Here is an 18,734-nt window from a genome sequence, read left to right as displayed (position 1 = left end):
GTGTGTGTGTGTGTGTGTGTGTGTGTGTGTGTGTGTGTGTGTGTGTGTATGTGTGTCTTTACAGGACATTTCAGAGAAAAAGGAAAGGCCCAGAGAATTGAACACTGAGAAGAAACTGTTCTTTTACCAATCATGATTAAATCACTGTATGATAGTGTCTGTACTCTTCTTAGGAAAAGATGTGGGCTCAGGTTAAATCTGACGAAGAGGATGGGGTACATGTTCAGTACAGTTTGTGGTTAAATAGGCCAAGAGTCCTATTCAGAAAAAAAAAATGGAGGCTGGGAGACGGTTTATGACTAGGTCATGTTAGTCCTTTTCCAGCAATACTGGCTCAGGTGAAATCATGTATGTAAGCCAGTTGAAAGAAGGGAGCAGTTAGGGGAAACCCCAAGGTAAGGTTCAGGGGCTAGCCCATACCTTTCTGTGCTCATGACTGGGTCACATTACCAGTTTCATTTGAATCATACAGAAATGGTCATGGTCACTGAAGTGGCATGGATCTGTAAGAACAATGAAAACATTTACAATATGATAAATTCACAATATCAATCTGCTTTGGGCTTTCTTAATTTTCATAAATTCTGGCCTTATAAAATTAGTCTTTTATCTAATTTAAATAAATCTAATAGCAATTCTTGCTAGCTTGTTACTGTGATAAATAAGCAATTGCCTCAAAAATAACAAATGAAATATCTTGAACTTCCTTATATATAGCATGTTATTTGGAAAATGTACTTTTTAAACATGTTTTTATACAGTTTTTACTATATTTGGTTAAGTTTTGATTATGCTTTTTATCCACAAAATGAATAAAAGATGCAGATAGTCCAATACATTTAAAAATAAACCTATCTTGAAGATATTTTATCTCTAAAGTGTCTATTTTTCTGGTTTGAAGATCAAGCACATAATTTAATTTGAAAAACAACCAGAAAGAGTTATAAGGAAAGCTCTGGTCTAAATCTATAATTATGTAGGTTCTCACTTCTTTTTCATATTCCTTCTCAAATATCATGAAGTTATAACCTTTTTTTTCCAAGGAAACTGGTTCCATGGTTGATAGTTAACAATACCATTTTTGTATTATGCATTGGTTGAGGAGATTGAACCTTTTTATTTTGTGTTCATCTGTGGCTGGTGAGTTTAATAAATGCTAAGTTGTGAGAGCAAAACTTCTAGGTCTCATTTGTTTTCAGACTCGTGTGTCTTGAGTTGGCAATTTCAAAGTCATCTTCTTGCCTATGTTAAACTTTGAGTTTTATGAGAAAAGAGAAATCATTAAATCTGTGTCCTCTAACCCATTATTTAGATAATGACTTCATCCTAGATAATAGAATTGCCAAATAGTACACAGTACAGTTCAGTTTCCAGGGGTCACATCTAGGCCTATGACAACATGATTCATCTTGTTCTACTTTTATGGTTATTTCCATCAATAATTATCAGAATCTCACAGCCCCTAGCTACTCAGTAGAGGACAACAACCCAACAACCAGCCATTCTCACCCTGAGTCAATCTGGATTTAACTCTGAACTCTGATTGAAAACCAAAACTTCCATATCATTGCCAACATATCTGTCCTTTCTGCTTATGATGCATTTTGCTGCTCACTTGAATTCTTCAAGATTACTTGTTTTGATTAAAGATGACAATGAATGAACAACCAAGAGATTCTGGACAAATTACATTTGATAATTTAAGTCCTACTTTCCTATTGGCCAAGTTACAATTTAGTAGGTAGCTGTATAGATGGGCATTACAGGTACATGAGACATTGGGCCATCTATGCTCTGATGAGAGATGATGCTTTTACTGGTAACCAAAGGGTAGCAGTTGGAGCCTCAGTGCTCATGTGTTTGCATGTGAATGTGTGATTGGGAACAGTGGGAGGATTAGTAGACATATTATTAGATTGTTGGGAGAGCATGTTAACAGAGACTAATATCTCACTTCTTCTTAAAATCTCTCAATATGAGCCACCTGGGTGGCTCAGTCAGTTGAGCATCTGACTCTTGATCTCAGCTGAGGTCTTGATCTCAGGGTCGTGAGTTCAAGTGCTGTGTTGGGCTCCACTCTGGACATGAAGCCTACTTTAAAAATAAAATAAAATAGGCGTGCCTGGGTGGCTCAGTCAGTTAAGCGTCCAACTCTTGATTTTGGTTCAGGTCATGATCTCACTGTTTGTGAGTTTGAGCTCCACTGCAGGCTCTGTCCTCACGGAGCACAGCCTACTTGGAATTCTTTCTCCCTCTCTCTCTGCCCCTCCCCTGCTCACGCTCCTGCACTCTTTCTGTCTGTCTGTCTGTCTCTCTCTCAAAATTAAAATAAAATAAAGTAAAATCCCTCAGAATGTCTTCAATAAACATGGATACATTAAGAAATAAGAAAAAACAACCAAAGAGCTATTTTTTAAGAATATCTTTCACTGGCATTTTATGGCCTGTAGGATGAATTACAAGTGCCTGAACATGAATCTGACCCTGACCTATACACTTACAGCCTCATCTCTTGCCATGTCCTGCCTTCAACCCTCAGCTACTGCAATGCTTATCTTGTTCTTTCCTCTTTCCTTCTTTTTGTATGCAGTGTCTCCTCCATGCCTGATGCTCATTCTGTCCTCTTTCGGCCTCGAATCCCTTTCCACCTCTCACCCAACTCCAGGCCGTATCAGGAGCCTCTCTCTGCTGTGTTCCCATAAACTCTGACCATTGCACCTCCTCCCGTGCATTATTGTTTGTTCTTGTGTGTCCATTCCCTTCACTAGACTCTATCCTCAATGCCAGACACATAAAAGACAACCAATGTAAGCTTGTTGGAAAAAATAAATGTTTTGGTGCATACTAGAGGTTGGAAAAGAAAACTATAACAATCTAAGGTAGTTACCTACTTACTACCAGAAATGCCCATTAGCAAACAGGAAACGAGGAAAATTTTGCAAATAGGTATAGATAAATGTGAATAGATTCTATGAATTCTGTTACTGGTTTTAATAAGTTGTTGGGATTGTTAGTTCCTGTGGTAAATTTTTTGAGAAATGTATCAACTAGTGCTATTTGGTGTTTAACATGTTGCTTCTTTTCTAATGCCACGTTAGCAGGAGAAACTGTGTCCTTGCTTTGCTAAGCTGATTCTGAGTATCTTACTACCTTATGCTCATGAGATGCACATAAGTGCACTTAATAGAAGCTTCTTGCTTGGTAAGAACTATATTTTATACGTCTCAGTTTCCAGGGTAAATCCTATTTATGAAATTAGAGCTTTATCCTTTTCTAGCTAATGTAATAACATTTAAGTTAGAATTATAAGTAAAACATATAGTACCTTAAAGGTACGATAGACCATTTAACTTTTCCCTTTATAGGTAAGGTACTGATGTCCTCAGGGGTAAGTTTTCATTCCCTGAAGGCACCAGGATGAGAACTCTGGTCACCTGATTCTTACTTCAAGGTGAATGTGAATTTTAAAGCAAGAGGAAATGTACTGAGACTTTCCTGGTTGCAAGTAAGAAACCCACCCATGCAATCCTGAGTAACAGATTTTATTCTGAAGTTAAAACAGTGCCCAGTGGCTTTACTATTGTGCCTAGCAATTCTGTTGCCTCTGCTGTCCTACATCGTTCTCCTCCCATCTCTAGACAATGGGACTGATTGGGTCAGTGATTTGGTTACCAACCACTAAAGAGCATTCCTGCTGGGAAACCTGTGGCACAGGAATTAATATTGGATCCTGTTAGTTTCAGCCAAAGGAAGACAGTTGTTTTGGGTCAATACATAAGAACTTTGGGCTAACTGGACCTTACCAGTGTGGGGAGTAAGAGACGTTTGTATATATAAATATGGAATGGGGAAGGTGAACTAAAGCACAGCTAAGCTCAAATTGAGTTAGTTTGCAAATGGAAAGAGTGGTAAGTGGTCTGTGTTTAAGAAACTACCCACAAATAGGGGCGCCTGGGTGACGCAGTCGGTTAAGCGTCCAACTTCAGCCAGGTCACCATCTCGCGGTCCGTGAGTTCAAGCCCCGCGTCGGGCTCTGGGCTGATGGCTCAGAGCCTGGAGCCTGTTTCCGATTCTGTGTCTCCCTCTCTCTCTGCCCCTCCCCCGTTCATGCTCTGTTTCTCTCTGTCCCAAAAATAAATAAACGTTGAAAAAAAAAAAAAAGAAACTACCCACAAATAATATGGCTTTTGGGCAAATCAACCAACACTGTCAACCTCAGTTTGCTTATATTCAAGTAAAGACGAAGATAATACATACTCACCTTGCTTAGTAGTTTTGCATACCTGTGATACTGTGTGTTAAATGACCATCGCTGCCGTCATTATTTTTACTACCGCTAGTACATAATACTATTTTTACTGCTACTATTGTTACATGCCAGTAGTTTGTAATTGAGCAGTCTTCTCTGCTCAGTTAGACAGCAGGAGGGCTTTACAATGGATTTGCAAGAAGGTATAGAAATTCTAAGTGTGCAGTGGTTAAGATCATGGGCTTTTTATGAGGTTACTGCATACTTCTTAGCTGTGAGATCTTAGACAAGTTGTTAACCTTGTGTGCCTCAATGATCTCATCTGTAAAATGGGAATAATAATACCTGCTACCCAGCAAGCTCTTGTGAAGATTAAATGAGATAAACTAGGCACTGCTTAGAATACTGTCTAGCATGCAAAGAACACTTAATATATATATTCTCTATTAAGCTATTAATGTATTAAATATGCATTGGAGCCTTGTACCTACCCAGGGAGATAAAAGACATCATTATCTTTATTTCATGCACACTGAGATTGATGCTATGATTTGTCATGTTAGTGAGTGGCAGTAGAAGTGCTGAAACCAAGCTTCTCTCCCTTCTTTCCTTCTTTTCTTTCCTCCTTTCCGTTGACATATATTTATTTATTGGACTGGAATGGTACACAATAGTTCCTGCCTAGATGATTGGAATTTTGGACATCTGATTCCTTTTGCATTTTCTTTCCCCTACAGCCCCACCTCCATGCTTGTGCCAGAGCACTCATACTTTTGCCTTTTGCTACTAGTCTCTGACTACGAGCTGCCATTTCCAAAGCCCCAAGTTTTATTTGAATCTTCATACTTGAGAAATCAATGGGGTCAAGGAAACAAGAACTAGTGTTTACATAAGTGTTTATTGGACTTTTCTTTATCGTCTTTCAGGTCTTGTAGAAATTTGCCTGATGCACCCCCTCGATGTGGTGAAAACCAGGTAAGGTTCTGCATGAACAAGTTTTATTGACTTTGGCTGATATCCAAATTAAGATGTCAGAACACTAAATGCTAGAACTTGTCCTAGGCCAGTAGCTTCTCCCAATAATGGCATTTATATTTACTTCTTAAGGAAAATGCTATTTGACAGATAAAATGTGAATAGGGAAAAGCACTTTTGGAAAGAGGTCATCAGAAGGTATATGATATTTTACTGACTTCACATGACAACCATTAGGTATGATTTGTGGCGAAGCTGGTAAGCGGGATAAATTTATCAAAATGATGCAAAAACTGAACTTCATTGAATTATGACAGCAGACTTTCATTAGGCATTGCATATAACAGACTGCTACTTAATAGTCAGCATTCTGATGTGAGACTTCAAAATTTCGGGGCGCCTGGGTGGCTCAGTAGGTTAAACGTCCGACTTCGGCTCAGGTCATGATCTCGCAGTCTGTGAGTTCGAGCCCCGCGTCGGGCTCTGTGCTGACAGCTCAGAGCCTGGAGCCTGTTTCGGATTCTGTGTCTCCCTCTCTCTCTGACCCTCCCCCGTTCATGCTTTGTCTCTCTCTGTCTCAAAAATAAATAAATGTTTAAAAAAAAAAAAAAGACGAAATTTCAAGTAAACTTCTTAAATAGTGTTTAAAGTGGCAACCATTTGCCAATGCAAAATGCCATATTTCTAGGAAAATGCATTTGCTCTTAAAGGAAGATGCAAATCAGGGCAATGTAATAATTCTATTTACCATGTGAAAAAAGTGAAAAAATTCATATGGGTTTTACTATGATCTAGAGCATTTTTAAAAATAAATCTGTGGCTGAATTACTGAGCTCTCTATTTTTTAAATTAGAAGCTGTTAGAATTTAGTGAAAGTTCCCATTTATTTGCATTGTTTCAAACCTAAGAGCAGCGTACCTACGTTGGAGCTCAATAGCAAACAGTGCCTTGCAACCAATGGTGGTTGAACAGACCCTCACTGCCGAAGTTAGAAAATACTTGAAGAGTCAGGCTGATCATTGAATGGACATGTTGCTTAATTTCCCTAAAGAGGCAGCAGAATCTTAAGCTGCCTACTGAAAGCAAGGCTGTGACATGCAAATAATATTGCATTTCTAAATGAGAGAAGATGAGAATTTGGCCCTGTCTTAGCTTGAGCAGCTATAACAAAATACTATAGACTGGATGGCTAAAGCAACAGACATTTATTGTAATTCTGGGGCTGGAAAGTCCAAGATCAAAGTGCCAGTCCATTTGGTTCTTGGTAAGGGCCCTCTTCCTGACTTGTAAACAGCCACCTCCTTGTTGTGTCTTCACTTGAGGGAGAGAGGCAGCTCTGATATCTTTCCCTCTACTTATCAGAGTACTAACCCCATTATCAGCACTCCACCGAGTCTAATATCGTGACATCACCTAAACCTAACTACCTCCCCAAAGGCCCCATTTCCAAATAACATCACACTGGGGTTAGGGGTCCAATATATGAATCTGGGGGGACACAAACATTCAGTCCATTACAGCCTCAAGTCACCAAACCCAAACAGAGAAAGAAAACCACAATTACATTCAAATGTAAAATTGCATGCACTTCCTGGCCCATCTTTTTACAGTGTTCAGAAACAGAAAGCAAAACTCACTGGCATTTCCTTCTTAGACTGCATGCCAACCTTTGAAAAGCCAGAATATTGTTTCTAGCCTCACTGAGGAATAAACTGGTTTTTTTAAGGTTAATTTCCTAAATTGGTGACGTGTTCGAATGAACCCAGAGGAGAGATAAGAATGATTTAAATAAGACATGATATTGAAATTGTGGTCACTCATTCAGTCACACAATCATTCATTCATTTACTTATTAAGTATCTAGTGCCTGTGGGTTCCAGGCGAGCTCTGTCCTAAAGAGCTCACAGTCTGATGAGTTAGTAGGAATTTCATCACAATAAGTTTCAAAAATTATATTATTTCATGGTACTGGGTTTGAATAGAATACTTCTTGAAATGGATGTGCCAAGTAACTGGGGCTTTACATCTTTTTTGTTACATGGATATTTTGAAAATAGCATTCATTGGGGCGCCTGGGTGGCGCAGTCGGTTAAGCGTCCGACCTCAGCCAGGTCACGATCTCACGGTCCGGGAGTTCGAGCTCCGCGTCGGGCTCTGGGCTGATGGCTCAGAGCCTGGAGCCTGTTTCCGATTCTGTGTCTCCCTCTCTCTCTGCCCCTCCCCTGTTCATGCTCTGTCTCTCTGTGTCCCAAAAATAAATAAACGTTGAAAAAAAAAATAAAAAATAAAAAATAAAAAGAAAATAGCATTCATTGATTGGAATTAGTCACATGCTGTTGTCTAACTTCAGAGGGGAGGGAAATATAATTCATCCAGGTGCCCTGAAGAAGAAGGGAATTTGATATGGGATGATATTTGACCTGTATAGCAATCAAACGTATATTGAATAAAGACACAATCATAGAGTAAACTGAAAGTCCAAAATAACGTGCAACTGACTTTGCAACAGAAGTAGAATATGCAAAGATTGGCAGCCTATCTCACTGGGTACTAACACAGAAGTGACAGGGAATAGATAGGACAGACTAAATGCTGAAATCACTTCACCATTATATTGTACAGGAGATGACTACATTTCTAAATAAGATAAACTGTAAACTGTAAGAGATAACATATGAAACCATGCAGCATTGGTAATTTTAACATGTCACCTTCCTTAATGACATCAGGGGCACTGGATTCTAAATTGTTGTAGGCATTGTCAAAGTGGGAGATGACATACACCATGCCAAACCTCACTTACTTCAGAGTTGTTTTGTAGGCTGTTTTTGCCTATCCTTGGATAATATTACTTAAAAGGCAGTACTCTGAATTAACCTAAGTATGGAAATGGCTCATTTTCAACAACATCTCATGTGCAGAAGTATAGCAAACTAAATTTTTACTTTTTGGAGTTTAGTCTTTTCTTTTTGGATTCTATTTCTGTCTAATTCTTTTCATTGTGGAATGAAAACGCATTTCCAAACTCATCCTTTACGGAGATTTTTTTTTTCTTTTTCTTTTCCTTTTTTTAACTTTGTAAATGATCAATTCTGTTACCCCAGGCTGAGAGCCAAGGGAGATTGGTGGTATTACCTGAGCCCAAAGGCCAGGGTTACCTGGTGAAGCTGGAACCATAGTAGATCTGTCTAGTTGTAGCTGGAACCCCAGCCATTGCCAGGTTCACTACCTGAGGCAGACAGACAGAGAGAAAAATCCTCTACTTTCTCATTTCTCCCCAGTCTTCAGTCTCCCACCAGTGCTTCTATTTGCTAAACTGCGGAAACCTAGGAAACCCAGCCTAGCAGAAGGCAGTCTTTTTGCATAATAAAGCAGGACAGAACAAGGGAACAAGAAAATGGGTCTGAAGACAAACAGAACCAGGACTGAGAAGCCATCATTCTAGTGAGATTTGGAGAAAGAGATGCCATAAATGTGCGTTTTCCTTTTTTTTTTAATTGAGATGTAATTGATATAATATTATGTTAGTGTTGGGTATATAACATAATAGTTCGATATTTGTACATATTGCAAAATGATCACCACAATAAGTCTAGTTAACATCCAACACCATACATAGCTACAAATTTGTTTCCTTGTGCTGAGAACTTTTAAGAGCTACTCTCTTAGCAACTTTCAAATATGCAATACAGTACTATTAACTGTAGTCACCATGATATACGTTACGTCCCAGGATTCATTTATTTTATAACTGGAAGTGTGAACCTTTTGACCCCCTTTACCCACTTCACTCACCCCCTACCCCCCGGTTCTGGCAAACCACCAATCTGTTCTTTTTACTTATAAATTTCATTTTTTCTCTTTTTTTTCTTTTTCTTTTCTTTTTTTAGATTTCACGTGTGAGATCATACGGTAGTTGTTTTTCTCTGACTTATTTCACTTAGCATGATGCCCTCAAGATCCATCCACATTGTCACAAGTGGCAGGATTTCCTTCTTTTTTATGACTGAATAATATTCTGTTGTATTTAGTGCATTCAGTTTCTTTACCCCTTCGTCCATTGACGGGCACTTACGTTTCAAGCATGCGTTTTTAATTTTGTAAGAACTCACTTTGCATTTTAAAAGATGATTAGAAGTTATAATTGATAATTTTTTTATGAAGGGATTTTAGGCACTGTGGCACCTGGCTTAATATAGGAACTAGTGTATCTGCTTCATAGAAGTATAGCTCCAGGGATAGACCCATGTTAGCATAAGCTAGCCACATGGCAACTGCCTTGCTGTAAGTGTCCCACCTTATGTTAGCTGAGGAGACTTGACTGAGATGCTATTATATACATGACACTTAGGTAGAATCAAGGTCTCTTTTGAGATTCTTCCTAGAGATAGGCCTATACATTATTTTATGGTTCTTTTTTTTTTTTTTATTTATATATGAAATTTATTGTCAAATTGGTTTCCATACAACACCCAGTGCTCATCCCAAAAGGTGCCCTCCTCAATACCCATCACCCACCCTCTCCTCCCTCCCACCCCCCATCAACCCTCAGTTTGCTCTCAGTTCTCAACAGTCTCTTAACCAACAAAACTATTTTATGGTTCTTTTAAAGTTATATGCAAAGAACTTTGTATACAATTGTGGGTTAACCTTCTGGTTAAGAACACATAACTATAAATGACAAAAGACTCTATGTCCTTGTATAATTAGAAAGACCAAAGTTAGTTTCTAGCTTTGTATTCTCCCAAGGATTTAAATAAATAAACAAAAACAATAAAATAATCATCTCTCTCTCATATTGTCTCTCATTCTCTCTCTGTCTTCCTCTCTGTCTCCCTTCAACTCTCCGTTTCCTGCATACGATTCATTTGGGGGTAGGGTGCTTCTCTCACTTGGCACCAGATGGCCCTAGCAGCTTCAAGCTTACATGGGCCTTGGTGTTTGTGTATACTCTCCCTGAGACAGGATAACCTGGCAGTTAAGGACTCTGGCTCTAGAGTTAGGCAGCGTGGGTTCAAATCCTGCTTCTTCACTTACTATCTGTGTAACATCAGGTAAGTTACTAAACTTCCCTGTGCCTAAGTTTCCTAAGCTTTCAATAGGAACAATAATGGTATGTACATTATTGTGAGAAATGAATGGGGATATACATATTTATGGTATTTATATATGCTTATATGTTTATATGAATATATATATGTGTATATATATATATATATATATATATATATATATATAAAGTGCACACGCACGCACGCGCACACACACACACACGGCATTTAATACTGTGTCAGCAAAGGAAAAGGGACTACAAAGACAAATGGAGTTTGTAAGGTAGTCAGGGAAATACGAGGGAAAATAAAAAGTGTGGGAGAGGGGAAATGTTTAATATGGAATCAGGCGGTTTCAAGTTTCCAAGCCGGAAGACTTGTGTTATATGAGCACTACATTTAAATCTTTTCTCGGCGGGGTGTTTGCAAGTAGATAGTCCTTCTGGGTCTGAGGGCAGGAGAGCATCAGTTTCATCTATGCGTTCCTGTTGACATCATTCCACATATCATTTTAGGGCTATGTGCTGACATTATTTAGGACTGTGTGCCACAGCAAGCATCGTGCCTGGCCTCCAGGAGCTGTGCTGTTGTCATTAAAAGACATAAAATTTCATAAAAGAGGTGGGAAGTAAGAATCTGTTTAAATAAAAGAGGAGATATTACTTGATAGGATGGTGGGCAGAAACATCTCAGGCTTGTAGTGCAGCTCCAGAGACTGGATTAGGGAAGAGTGAGGCGAGAGGGTTTCCAACAGGTGTGCCAAAATGAAAGCGGGGTGGGCTGAACCCACAGGGGACTGAAGGTCCTCAGAGAGCATGTGTGACAAGCTTTGAGACAGAAAGCAAAATGCTGGACTTCATCTAGGACAGCACTGGCTAATCAAAATAAAATTCCTGACACACATATGATTTTAAGTTTTCTAGTAGCCACATTTTAAAAAGTAAAAGGAAACAGGTAAAATTAAGTTTAACAGTGTATCTGGTTTAACCTCATGTATCCAAAAACATTGTCATAGCAATGTGTTTATCAATTTAAAAATTTAATGAGATATTTTACAGTCTTTGTTTGAAAATAATTTGCCCAAGGTTCTACATGTCCTTTTTTTTTTTTAAGTTTATTTATTTGTTTTGAGGGAGACAGAGAGCCCAGGCAGGGGAGGGGCAGAGAGAGAGGGAAACAGAGAATCCCAAGCAGGCTCTGTGCTGTCTGTGTGGAGCCTGATGCGGGGCTCGAACCCACAGGTTCATGGTCATGACCTGAGCCGAAACCAAGAGTCAAGACGCTTAACCGACTGAGCCACCCAGGCGCCCTTACATTCCATTTTTAAATACTTAACCCTTGAAATCTGGTGCATATTTTAACACTTAGGGCACATCTAAATACTGACTAGTCAGTCTCATTTCAAATGCTGTGTAGCCACACATGGCTAGTGGTTACTGGATTAGATAGCATGGGTCTGGAATGCAATGGGAAAGAAATTCTTTAAGGGGAAAGAGAAGTGGTCCAGTGGTTCCTCAGTAAGAAGAATACTGTTGCTTAGAATGCGTTGACAGTTGCAATTAAGCAGGGTCCTCAGTGGAAGGGAATTTTACTGCATATGCATTTGAAGGTTTGTACCTGTGTGAAGAAAGTGGCAATCAGAAGCTTCAAAGATTTACCCATATCGCAGTCCAAGGGGATTTTAGCTTATATACCTTTCACACTTTTATTCCCTGGAAGGGAAATGGTTCCTTGTGCTTCAGGAGGAGAGCATTACTAAGGTGTTCATTCTGTTTCGCCCCCAGTCATTTTTAATCACTTTTGTTTCGTTTTTGAATGTGGCATAAATCAGGTGCAAACTAAATAAATTACTGATCCTGTAAAAACTGATCTTTTAAAACTGCGTCCTGTCAAAGAGCTGCAAGGCACATTTTCTGGTGGGTGCTAGGGAAGGCAAGAAGGGGAGAGGCGTTTCCACATCTCATTACAGACATACAGTTACAGGCTGCTGGTGAGTGGATCGGCCGGTACATACCTTGGCTTCCATCCTTCCTCCCATCAGGACTTAACTTGCACTGAAAAGTCTTATCATACTTCTCTCAAAACATATTAATCACTGTGTGAATTCTAAAGACTCACATGGGTTGAAAACTTGGCATCCATACATTGTTGTATGTGCTTCTGGGGCTTTTACTCAAGTTGTTGAGATTGATTTACACTCTGTTGGTGGCTCCCGTACCCCAGACCTGCTGAAGCCAAAACTCTAGGGATGGGACCTACCAATAGTTATATTTAACACCCTCTTGGGTGAATCTTAAGCAGAGAGCCCAGACTAGTCACTGGGTCAACCTTTGGGAAATGTTGCTGAATACCCTTATAGGCAGTTCTGTAAAAAGTTTTCATGTAAAGAGTTCCTTCCCCCCACCCCTCTGTGCATGTGTGGATGTGTGTTAAACATCTCATTTACCTGTGGTTCTCCTTGGTTTCATTTATGTAAACTGCTTTTGTTCGTAATGAATAAAAGTGGAAGGACAGAAGTTCCCTGCAGAGCTCATTCTGTGGTTTGTGAGAATGATATGGGAAAGTATTATCTACAGCCAGAAAAAAACATCTATTGTCCTACCGAGTGAGGTTACAGAAGCAAAAATCAATGCCAGAGGATGGGAGAGGAAAGAGCGTTGGTTGTCACAGAGAGAAGGTAAATGGCTATGATGGGTAAAAATGATTTAGAGGCGTTAGCCTGCCACAAACTTTATTAAAAAGAGAAATCTGAGGACTGCTGTGGAGACAGGCTACTTTGTGGGGAGCCCAGAAGAGAGTGAGGAGCAAAGAGCTGGGGTGCATCCACAGCCTCCCTTTATGGCAGTAGAGAGGGAACAGCCATGAACTTGAAAATGAACACTTAATTTAAGAGACTGGAGTGGGGACATTGAGCAGCATTGGGGCCCACAGAACAGCAGGGAGGAAACAAGGAACGAAGAATGTTTTCCCCCAGTAGATCCTTTAAAAAAGAAAGAAGAAGAAGAAGAAGAAAAGAATCCTTTCAAAATGGGAATAGAGCAGCAGGGAAAGTTAGGCTGGAGTAGAGAGGGGAGGCAGTAGAGTCTATAGGATTAAATAAAAGTAACAGAGCCGCTGAGAGGGTTGTTTCCATATGTTAACGATTTGTCCGTGGTATAAAACATTAAGATCACATTCAGGGTTAGACCATGGTTATGCCTGATTTCTCATCATCCGTAGAAATTCGGGGCTAGACCACTGTCATGGCTTATTTCTAACCATGGAGAGAATGTGTCTGAAGTAAAGCAAGCAAGGAGTAGAAGCACATTTTTATAGACTATGTTTTTATTGGGACTTTGTCACTGTAGCTAAATCAATCAATGGCAACATATAATGGTATGAAATGGTCGCAGTATCCCCAAATACCTGTGAATATAACTCCACCTTCCCTTTTGCAGTTGCATGACCACATTAGGGTTTCTTGCATGTGTTTTACTTAACTGCAGTGTCTTTTTGTAGTTATTGAAAGCAAGGAAGGACTAGGTGGTGACCATGCTGCAACTCTGTGCTGATTGTCATGCTTTTCCTTGCAGTCATCACTAAAGATTTATTTATTAGCGTAATCAAATCAGAACAGTGCACAAGATGGATAATATAGGTGAAAATTGACTATGCTCATTGTTACCTCGTAGGATTGCTGTGAATGCATAAGTGAATCCATGTATGCTTTAAAATGCCATTTGCTCCCACCTAAGTACTTTATTACAAATCAAATGTGTCATTGCCAATGAGCACATGACAAACTTTAAAGGGTCCCACATTTGTATAGTGACTTAATTAAAAAGACGTGTAGAATCTAAGCATGACCTTAAAACTAGAAAAAATAATCCTATTTTGTGCCCTGTTTAGAATGCAGCACGTCTACATTCTAGATTAGTGTGCCCTTCTGGAGAAAGGCAGAGAGTTTAGGGATATTAGGCCGTGACCCAATGAAGAGATTTCTTTAATATTATTGCTGGCATATTTACGTGGACAATGATCCTGCCTCTCTTTGGGATAACAAGTGTTGTATCAGAATTGTGGAAAACCCACAAGGGTTGATAGTAGAAGGTCTTTCCCTCCCTCACATCATTTGGTGGTCCTTCCATTGGACATAAAGCCAGGCTGTCGGCTGGGTTGGTTACAATAGTTTCCTTACCCATAGAGTACTTGGTGCATGTCAGTCTTTGCTGCTACTAAGTAGCTTTAATCTTTTCTCCAGGGGCCCAAGGATGAGGAGGAGATAGAATGTGAGACACCTAAAGACCTGTTGCTCTGAGACATTTGGGAGGAAACTTGGTCCCAAAGATCTTATGCAGAATATTCTTGCTACCATCTGCTAAAATTATTTTCCAGATTCATTAATAAGGAGAAAACCCTTTTAAAAAATCCAGTCAGTTCCTCCCACATAAAATAACAAAACTCTCAATTTTGTTAAATCAACTGTAACTCACTTTATAATCTTGAACTCTTAATTCTGATTTTTTTCTTTTTTCTTTTCTTTTTTATTTGTAAACGGAATTCTTTTTTTAAATCACTCCCTAGAGGAGCATGCTATTTTTAGGACTCACAATGTGGAACCTCTGTAAAGTGTTTAATCTTTCCTTCATTTGTGTTTTTGTCTAAATTTTTAAAATAAAGATTTGGTGTTTGTTTAAAGTACAGTAGCTCTTATTCTCCAACTAATTAAATGGGCTTAGAAGATTCTCCCTTAGGTAATAACATAACGTGTGTTCCGTTTTGTTACCTCTCTCTTCCTCCTGCTTAACTGCAAAAGCTTCTCCTTCTGTGTGATCCCAGACTGAAGGATGAGAAGGAAAAGAGCCTATACATTCTTCATGCCTGTCAGTGGGCTTCTCCAGACATCTTTTTTTCTTTTTTTAAGCTGAAAGGTAAATAACTCTTAAATGGCTTTCTTATCTTTGTCATGGGAAAGTGAATTACTTCTAAAATGAGCATCAGCATGAAAACTATTTCCTCTGTTTCTCCCCACCCCCCACCCCAGGCCCCATCCAGAGTTTTATCCAATTGTTTGTAAATTTTCAACAGCTTCATTAATCTACTTATTTAGCCAATGACCATCACATGTTTCCCTATAATGACGTATTTTGTCTTAACTGTGACTTAAATTCCAATTTTGGGCTGTTAGTCTGTAGTAAGACTATAATATATGAGAATGAAATAAACTGATTTTGGATTATTTTGAGTTAAAAACAAATGGGATGTTTTTCTAAGCGTTTTTATACAATCATAAAGTTTGCTCAGATAATCTTCTATTTTAAGTACACATTTTGAGGGGGTAGAGAATTTGGAACTCATACCATGTCTATTTTCAGTGGCTATTCAAGGCTTTTTGAGATAAGGCCTTGCTCTAAATTCAAGAAGTAAAGCAAAAGTTCAAAATGTTTGCTTTTTATTTGGCTATCATACTTATTTTTTTATTTTACTATTTTTTTTTAAATATAATTTATTGTCAAGTTACCTAGCATACAGTGTATACAGTGTGCTCTCGGTTTTGGGAGTAGATTTCCATGATTATTTTAAATGATTTTTAGCTAAGCTCTAAGTAGTCTGCCACCAGTGAAAATAAAATCGTCTTATCAAGGGTGTTTCTTCTCATCTGCATCTATTAAAAAGAGCAGGTCCTGGGGCACCTAGGTGGCTCAATCGGTTAAGCGTTCGACTTCAGCTCAGGTCATGATCTTGCAGTTTGTGAGTTCAAGCCCCATGTCGGGCTCTGTGCTGACAGCTCAGAGCCTGGAGCCTGCTTCGGATTCTGTGTCTCCCTCTCTCTCTGCCCCTCCCCTGCTCACTCTCTCTCTCTCTCAAAAATTAATAAATACTTAAAAAATATTTTTTAAAAAGAGCAGGTGCTTATCTCAAAAGAACTGGAATATTCCCTACATGACATGTACAATGGGGGAAGCTCTTCCTGCAGCGTGAGAAAACTTGAAAGTGTTGAGAAAGAAGCTGCTTGAGAAGTGAAAGCTCTAACTGTGAGCTGAACCTTAGAACCTCAAGCCATGCCCATGGGAAAGCTGCTTTTGAGTTGAGCGTACAGTGGGAATCAAGCCTAATGAAGTCTAAATCGTTGGGATTGTAGCACAGCTGAAAACTACGGTTATGGATATTCTAGAAGATTGTTTTTCCTTTTTGTGAAGCAAGAATAAAAATCATAAATTTCCTTACACAAACATAAATTCAAGACTGATAATGTAGTAAGTATCTTACCTGAGAGCCTTGACCAAAAATTGGTAAAATTGTTTAACATTCCTGGAAAATCGATTCATTCTCAAAATATTCTTGTTGGGATGGTTAAAATAGCCTGTACTGCTTTTGCTTTGCAGTCAGGGCACAGCTGAGATTTAGTTTTGACATAATGAAGAAGTTTGCAAGATGATAAATAGAGCCGTATATTCTCTGGATGCAACATTGAATACTCTGTGCCAAGTTCCTTCAGAATAAAATTTTCCCATTTGGGGGTGATTGAATATTTTCTCCAGTAAAACTTTTTTGTGTACTTAAAAGGTTACATACTTTCCTTTTGTAGCAAAAACCATTGAAAAGTAAACTGAATATCCTCAATTTGAGGTAATCAAAATCTATCTGGGATATTCATTTCTCTTTTTTATGTAAGACACACCACATCATGGTACAAGTCTCATTTGCAGATCTAATTCAATGCTGCTAAATATTCAAAGGAAAACAGGCTTTAGAATGTAAGTTATCTATTTGTGCCCTTTTACATTCTGAAAACTAAATCTATGTAAGAAGAAAGTATTGATTTTCTTTCTTTAGCTGTTCTATAGTGGGAGCTGGTTGCAATTCTGACCCATTTTCATTCCGAAAGGACAGGCTAGCAGAGATGATCCCTTTTTGTGCACAGGCTTTCCAGGCTTTGTGGACACTGTCAAGGGAGAATGTAGTAACACATATCAACTCAGAGAAGATAAAGACAGGAGACCAGTGTTCCAGTTCAATGCTGTTGGCCCCAGATGAGTGAGTCAATGAAACTGCTATGGGTCTTGATTTCTTACCTGGAAATTAAGGGTATACCTCAAAGAGATCACAAGGCTTCTTCCAATAAGATGTTTTATGTTTTCAAAGGCATGTTGTCAGTGCTTAAAAATGTGATCTTAGGAGGCTCCCGGGTGGCTCAGTTAAGTGTCCGACTTCGGCTCGGGCCATGATCTCATGGTTTGTGAGCTCAAGCCCCATGGCAGGTTCTGTGCTGACAGCTCAGAGCCTGGAGCCTGCTTCAGATTCTGTGTCTCCTTCTGTCTCTGCCCCTTCCTTGCTCTCTCTCTCTCTCTCTCTCAAAAGTAAATAAACATTAAAAAAATGTTAATGTGATCATAGTACATATCCAGCAGTGGGATTTCTCTACTCCTTGAACATGCCAAGCTCTCTTCCTGTCTCAGGACCTGTGTACCTGATATCCCTTCTTCCTGGAATAACTAGCTTCTCTTCAACTTTCATACCTAGGTTCAGCTGTCATCTTAGAATCTTTCCTGGCTGCCTCATCTAGCATGGCCTCTGGTGTTTCTCTATTTCTCATTACCCTATTTATCTTTGCACTAGTCTTATGTTGCAACTAGTCATCAATGTGATTTGCTTGTGTATTCATTAACTGTTTGTTCACCTCTACTGGAATGTAGGCTTCTAAAAGCAAAGCACCTTCTTTCTCTGTTCACTGATCCATGCATGCAATGTCTGGAACAGCGTTGGCATAAAGTAGGTGCTCAATAAATACTTAGTGAATGATTATAGTTTAAGAGTTGACACTACATATATATTTTTAAAATTTTGTGTTTGGAAAAATAAAACAAACAAAAACACTGAGACTGACTTTTGAGCCAGACTACACACAAGAGCAGTTCACATACTTTATGGAATTCACATATTTCTTTGGCTACATAATCTGGGCATTTTATATAGCCTAAGCTGTTCTTTCTTCAATGCTTAACTTGTGGTTTATTGTTTTCTACCACAGAGAATTAGAAATTATATTCATATATTCATTCAGTGCCAGTGAGTTTTCCAGGACCTCTGTACCAGCTGCTTCTTTAGTAATCCTGCCATGGAGAAGTTGTCATCTGGATTCAGGATAGTTGAACCTCTCTCAGTCCTGTCCATTCTCCTCTGCCAAAGCTTAACCAATATTTCTTCCAGTCCAGCGCATGGATGATCCCCACCCACTAGGCTAGAAATAGAACTCACTCTCCTGGGTGACCTGTGGATTGGTGGGCATGATGCTGGTGACAGGTGGGTTGCATGAAGACAACCTGGACACTCCTTAAGGAAATGTTTTTAGTGCATACAATCTTAATTTTTACCTACACAACTTAATGAGGCTAGTTTGCAGGAGCAGGGGAGAGGGACGGGCATTGTTGTTGTGTGTGTGTGTGTGTGTGTGTGTGTGTGTGTGTGTGTGTGTGTGT

General features: G+C 39.1%; 1 protein-coding gene across 3 annotated transcripts in view; it reads left to right on the top strand.

The window, feature by feature from the left end:
* SLC25A21 (solute carrier family 25 member 21) overlaps positions 1–18,734 on the top strand; it is a 486,164-nt gene that overhangs the window by 286,702 nt on the left and 180,728 nt on the right. For all 3 annotated transcript variants that reach the window (XM_040476980.1, XM_040476978.1, XM_040476979.1), the window contains one exon: positions 5,176–5,224. In XM_040476980.1, coding sequence (XP_040332914.1) covers positions 5,176–5,224 — 49 coding nt within the window. The remainder of the gene's footprint in view (positions 1–5,175; positions 5,225–18,734) is intronic.

The sequence above is a fragment of the Herpailurus yagouaroundi genome, unplaced genomic scaffold (genome assembly GCF_014898765.1).
Source record: "Herpailurus yagouaroundi ecotype Mexico unplaced genomic scaffold, PumYag 141, whole genome shotgun sequence".
Lineage (NCBI taxonomy): Eukaryota > Metazoa > Chordata > Mammalia > Carnivora > Felidae > Herpailurus > Herpailurus yagouaroundi.
Note: the sequence above shows the minus strand (reverse complement) of the source record. Positions and strands in the feature narration are given on the sequence as shown.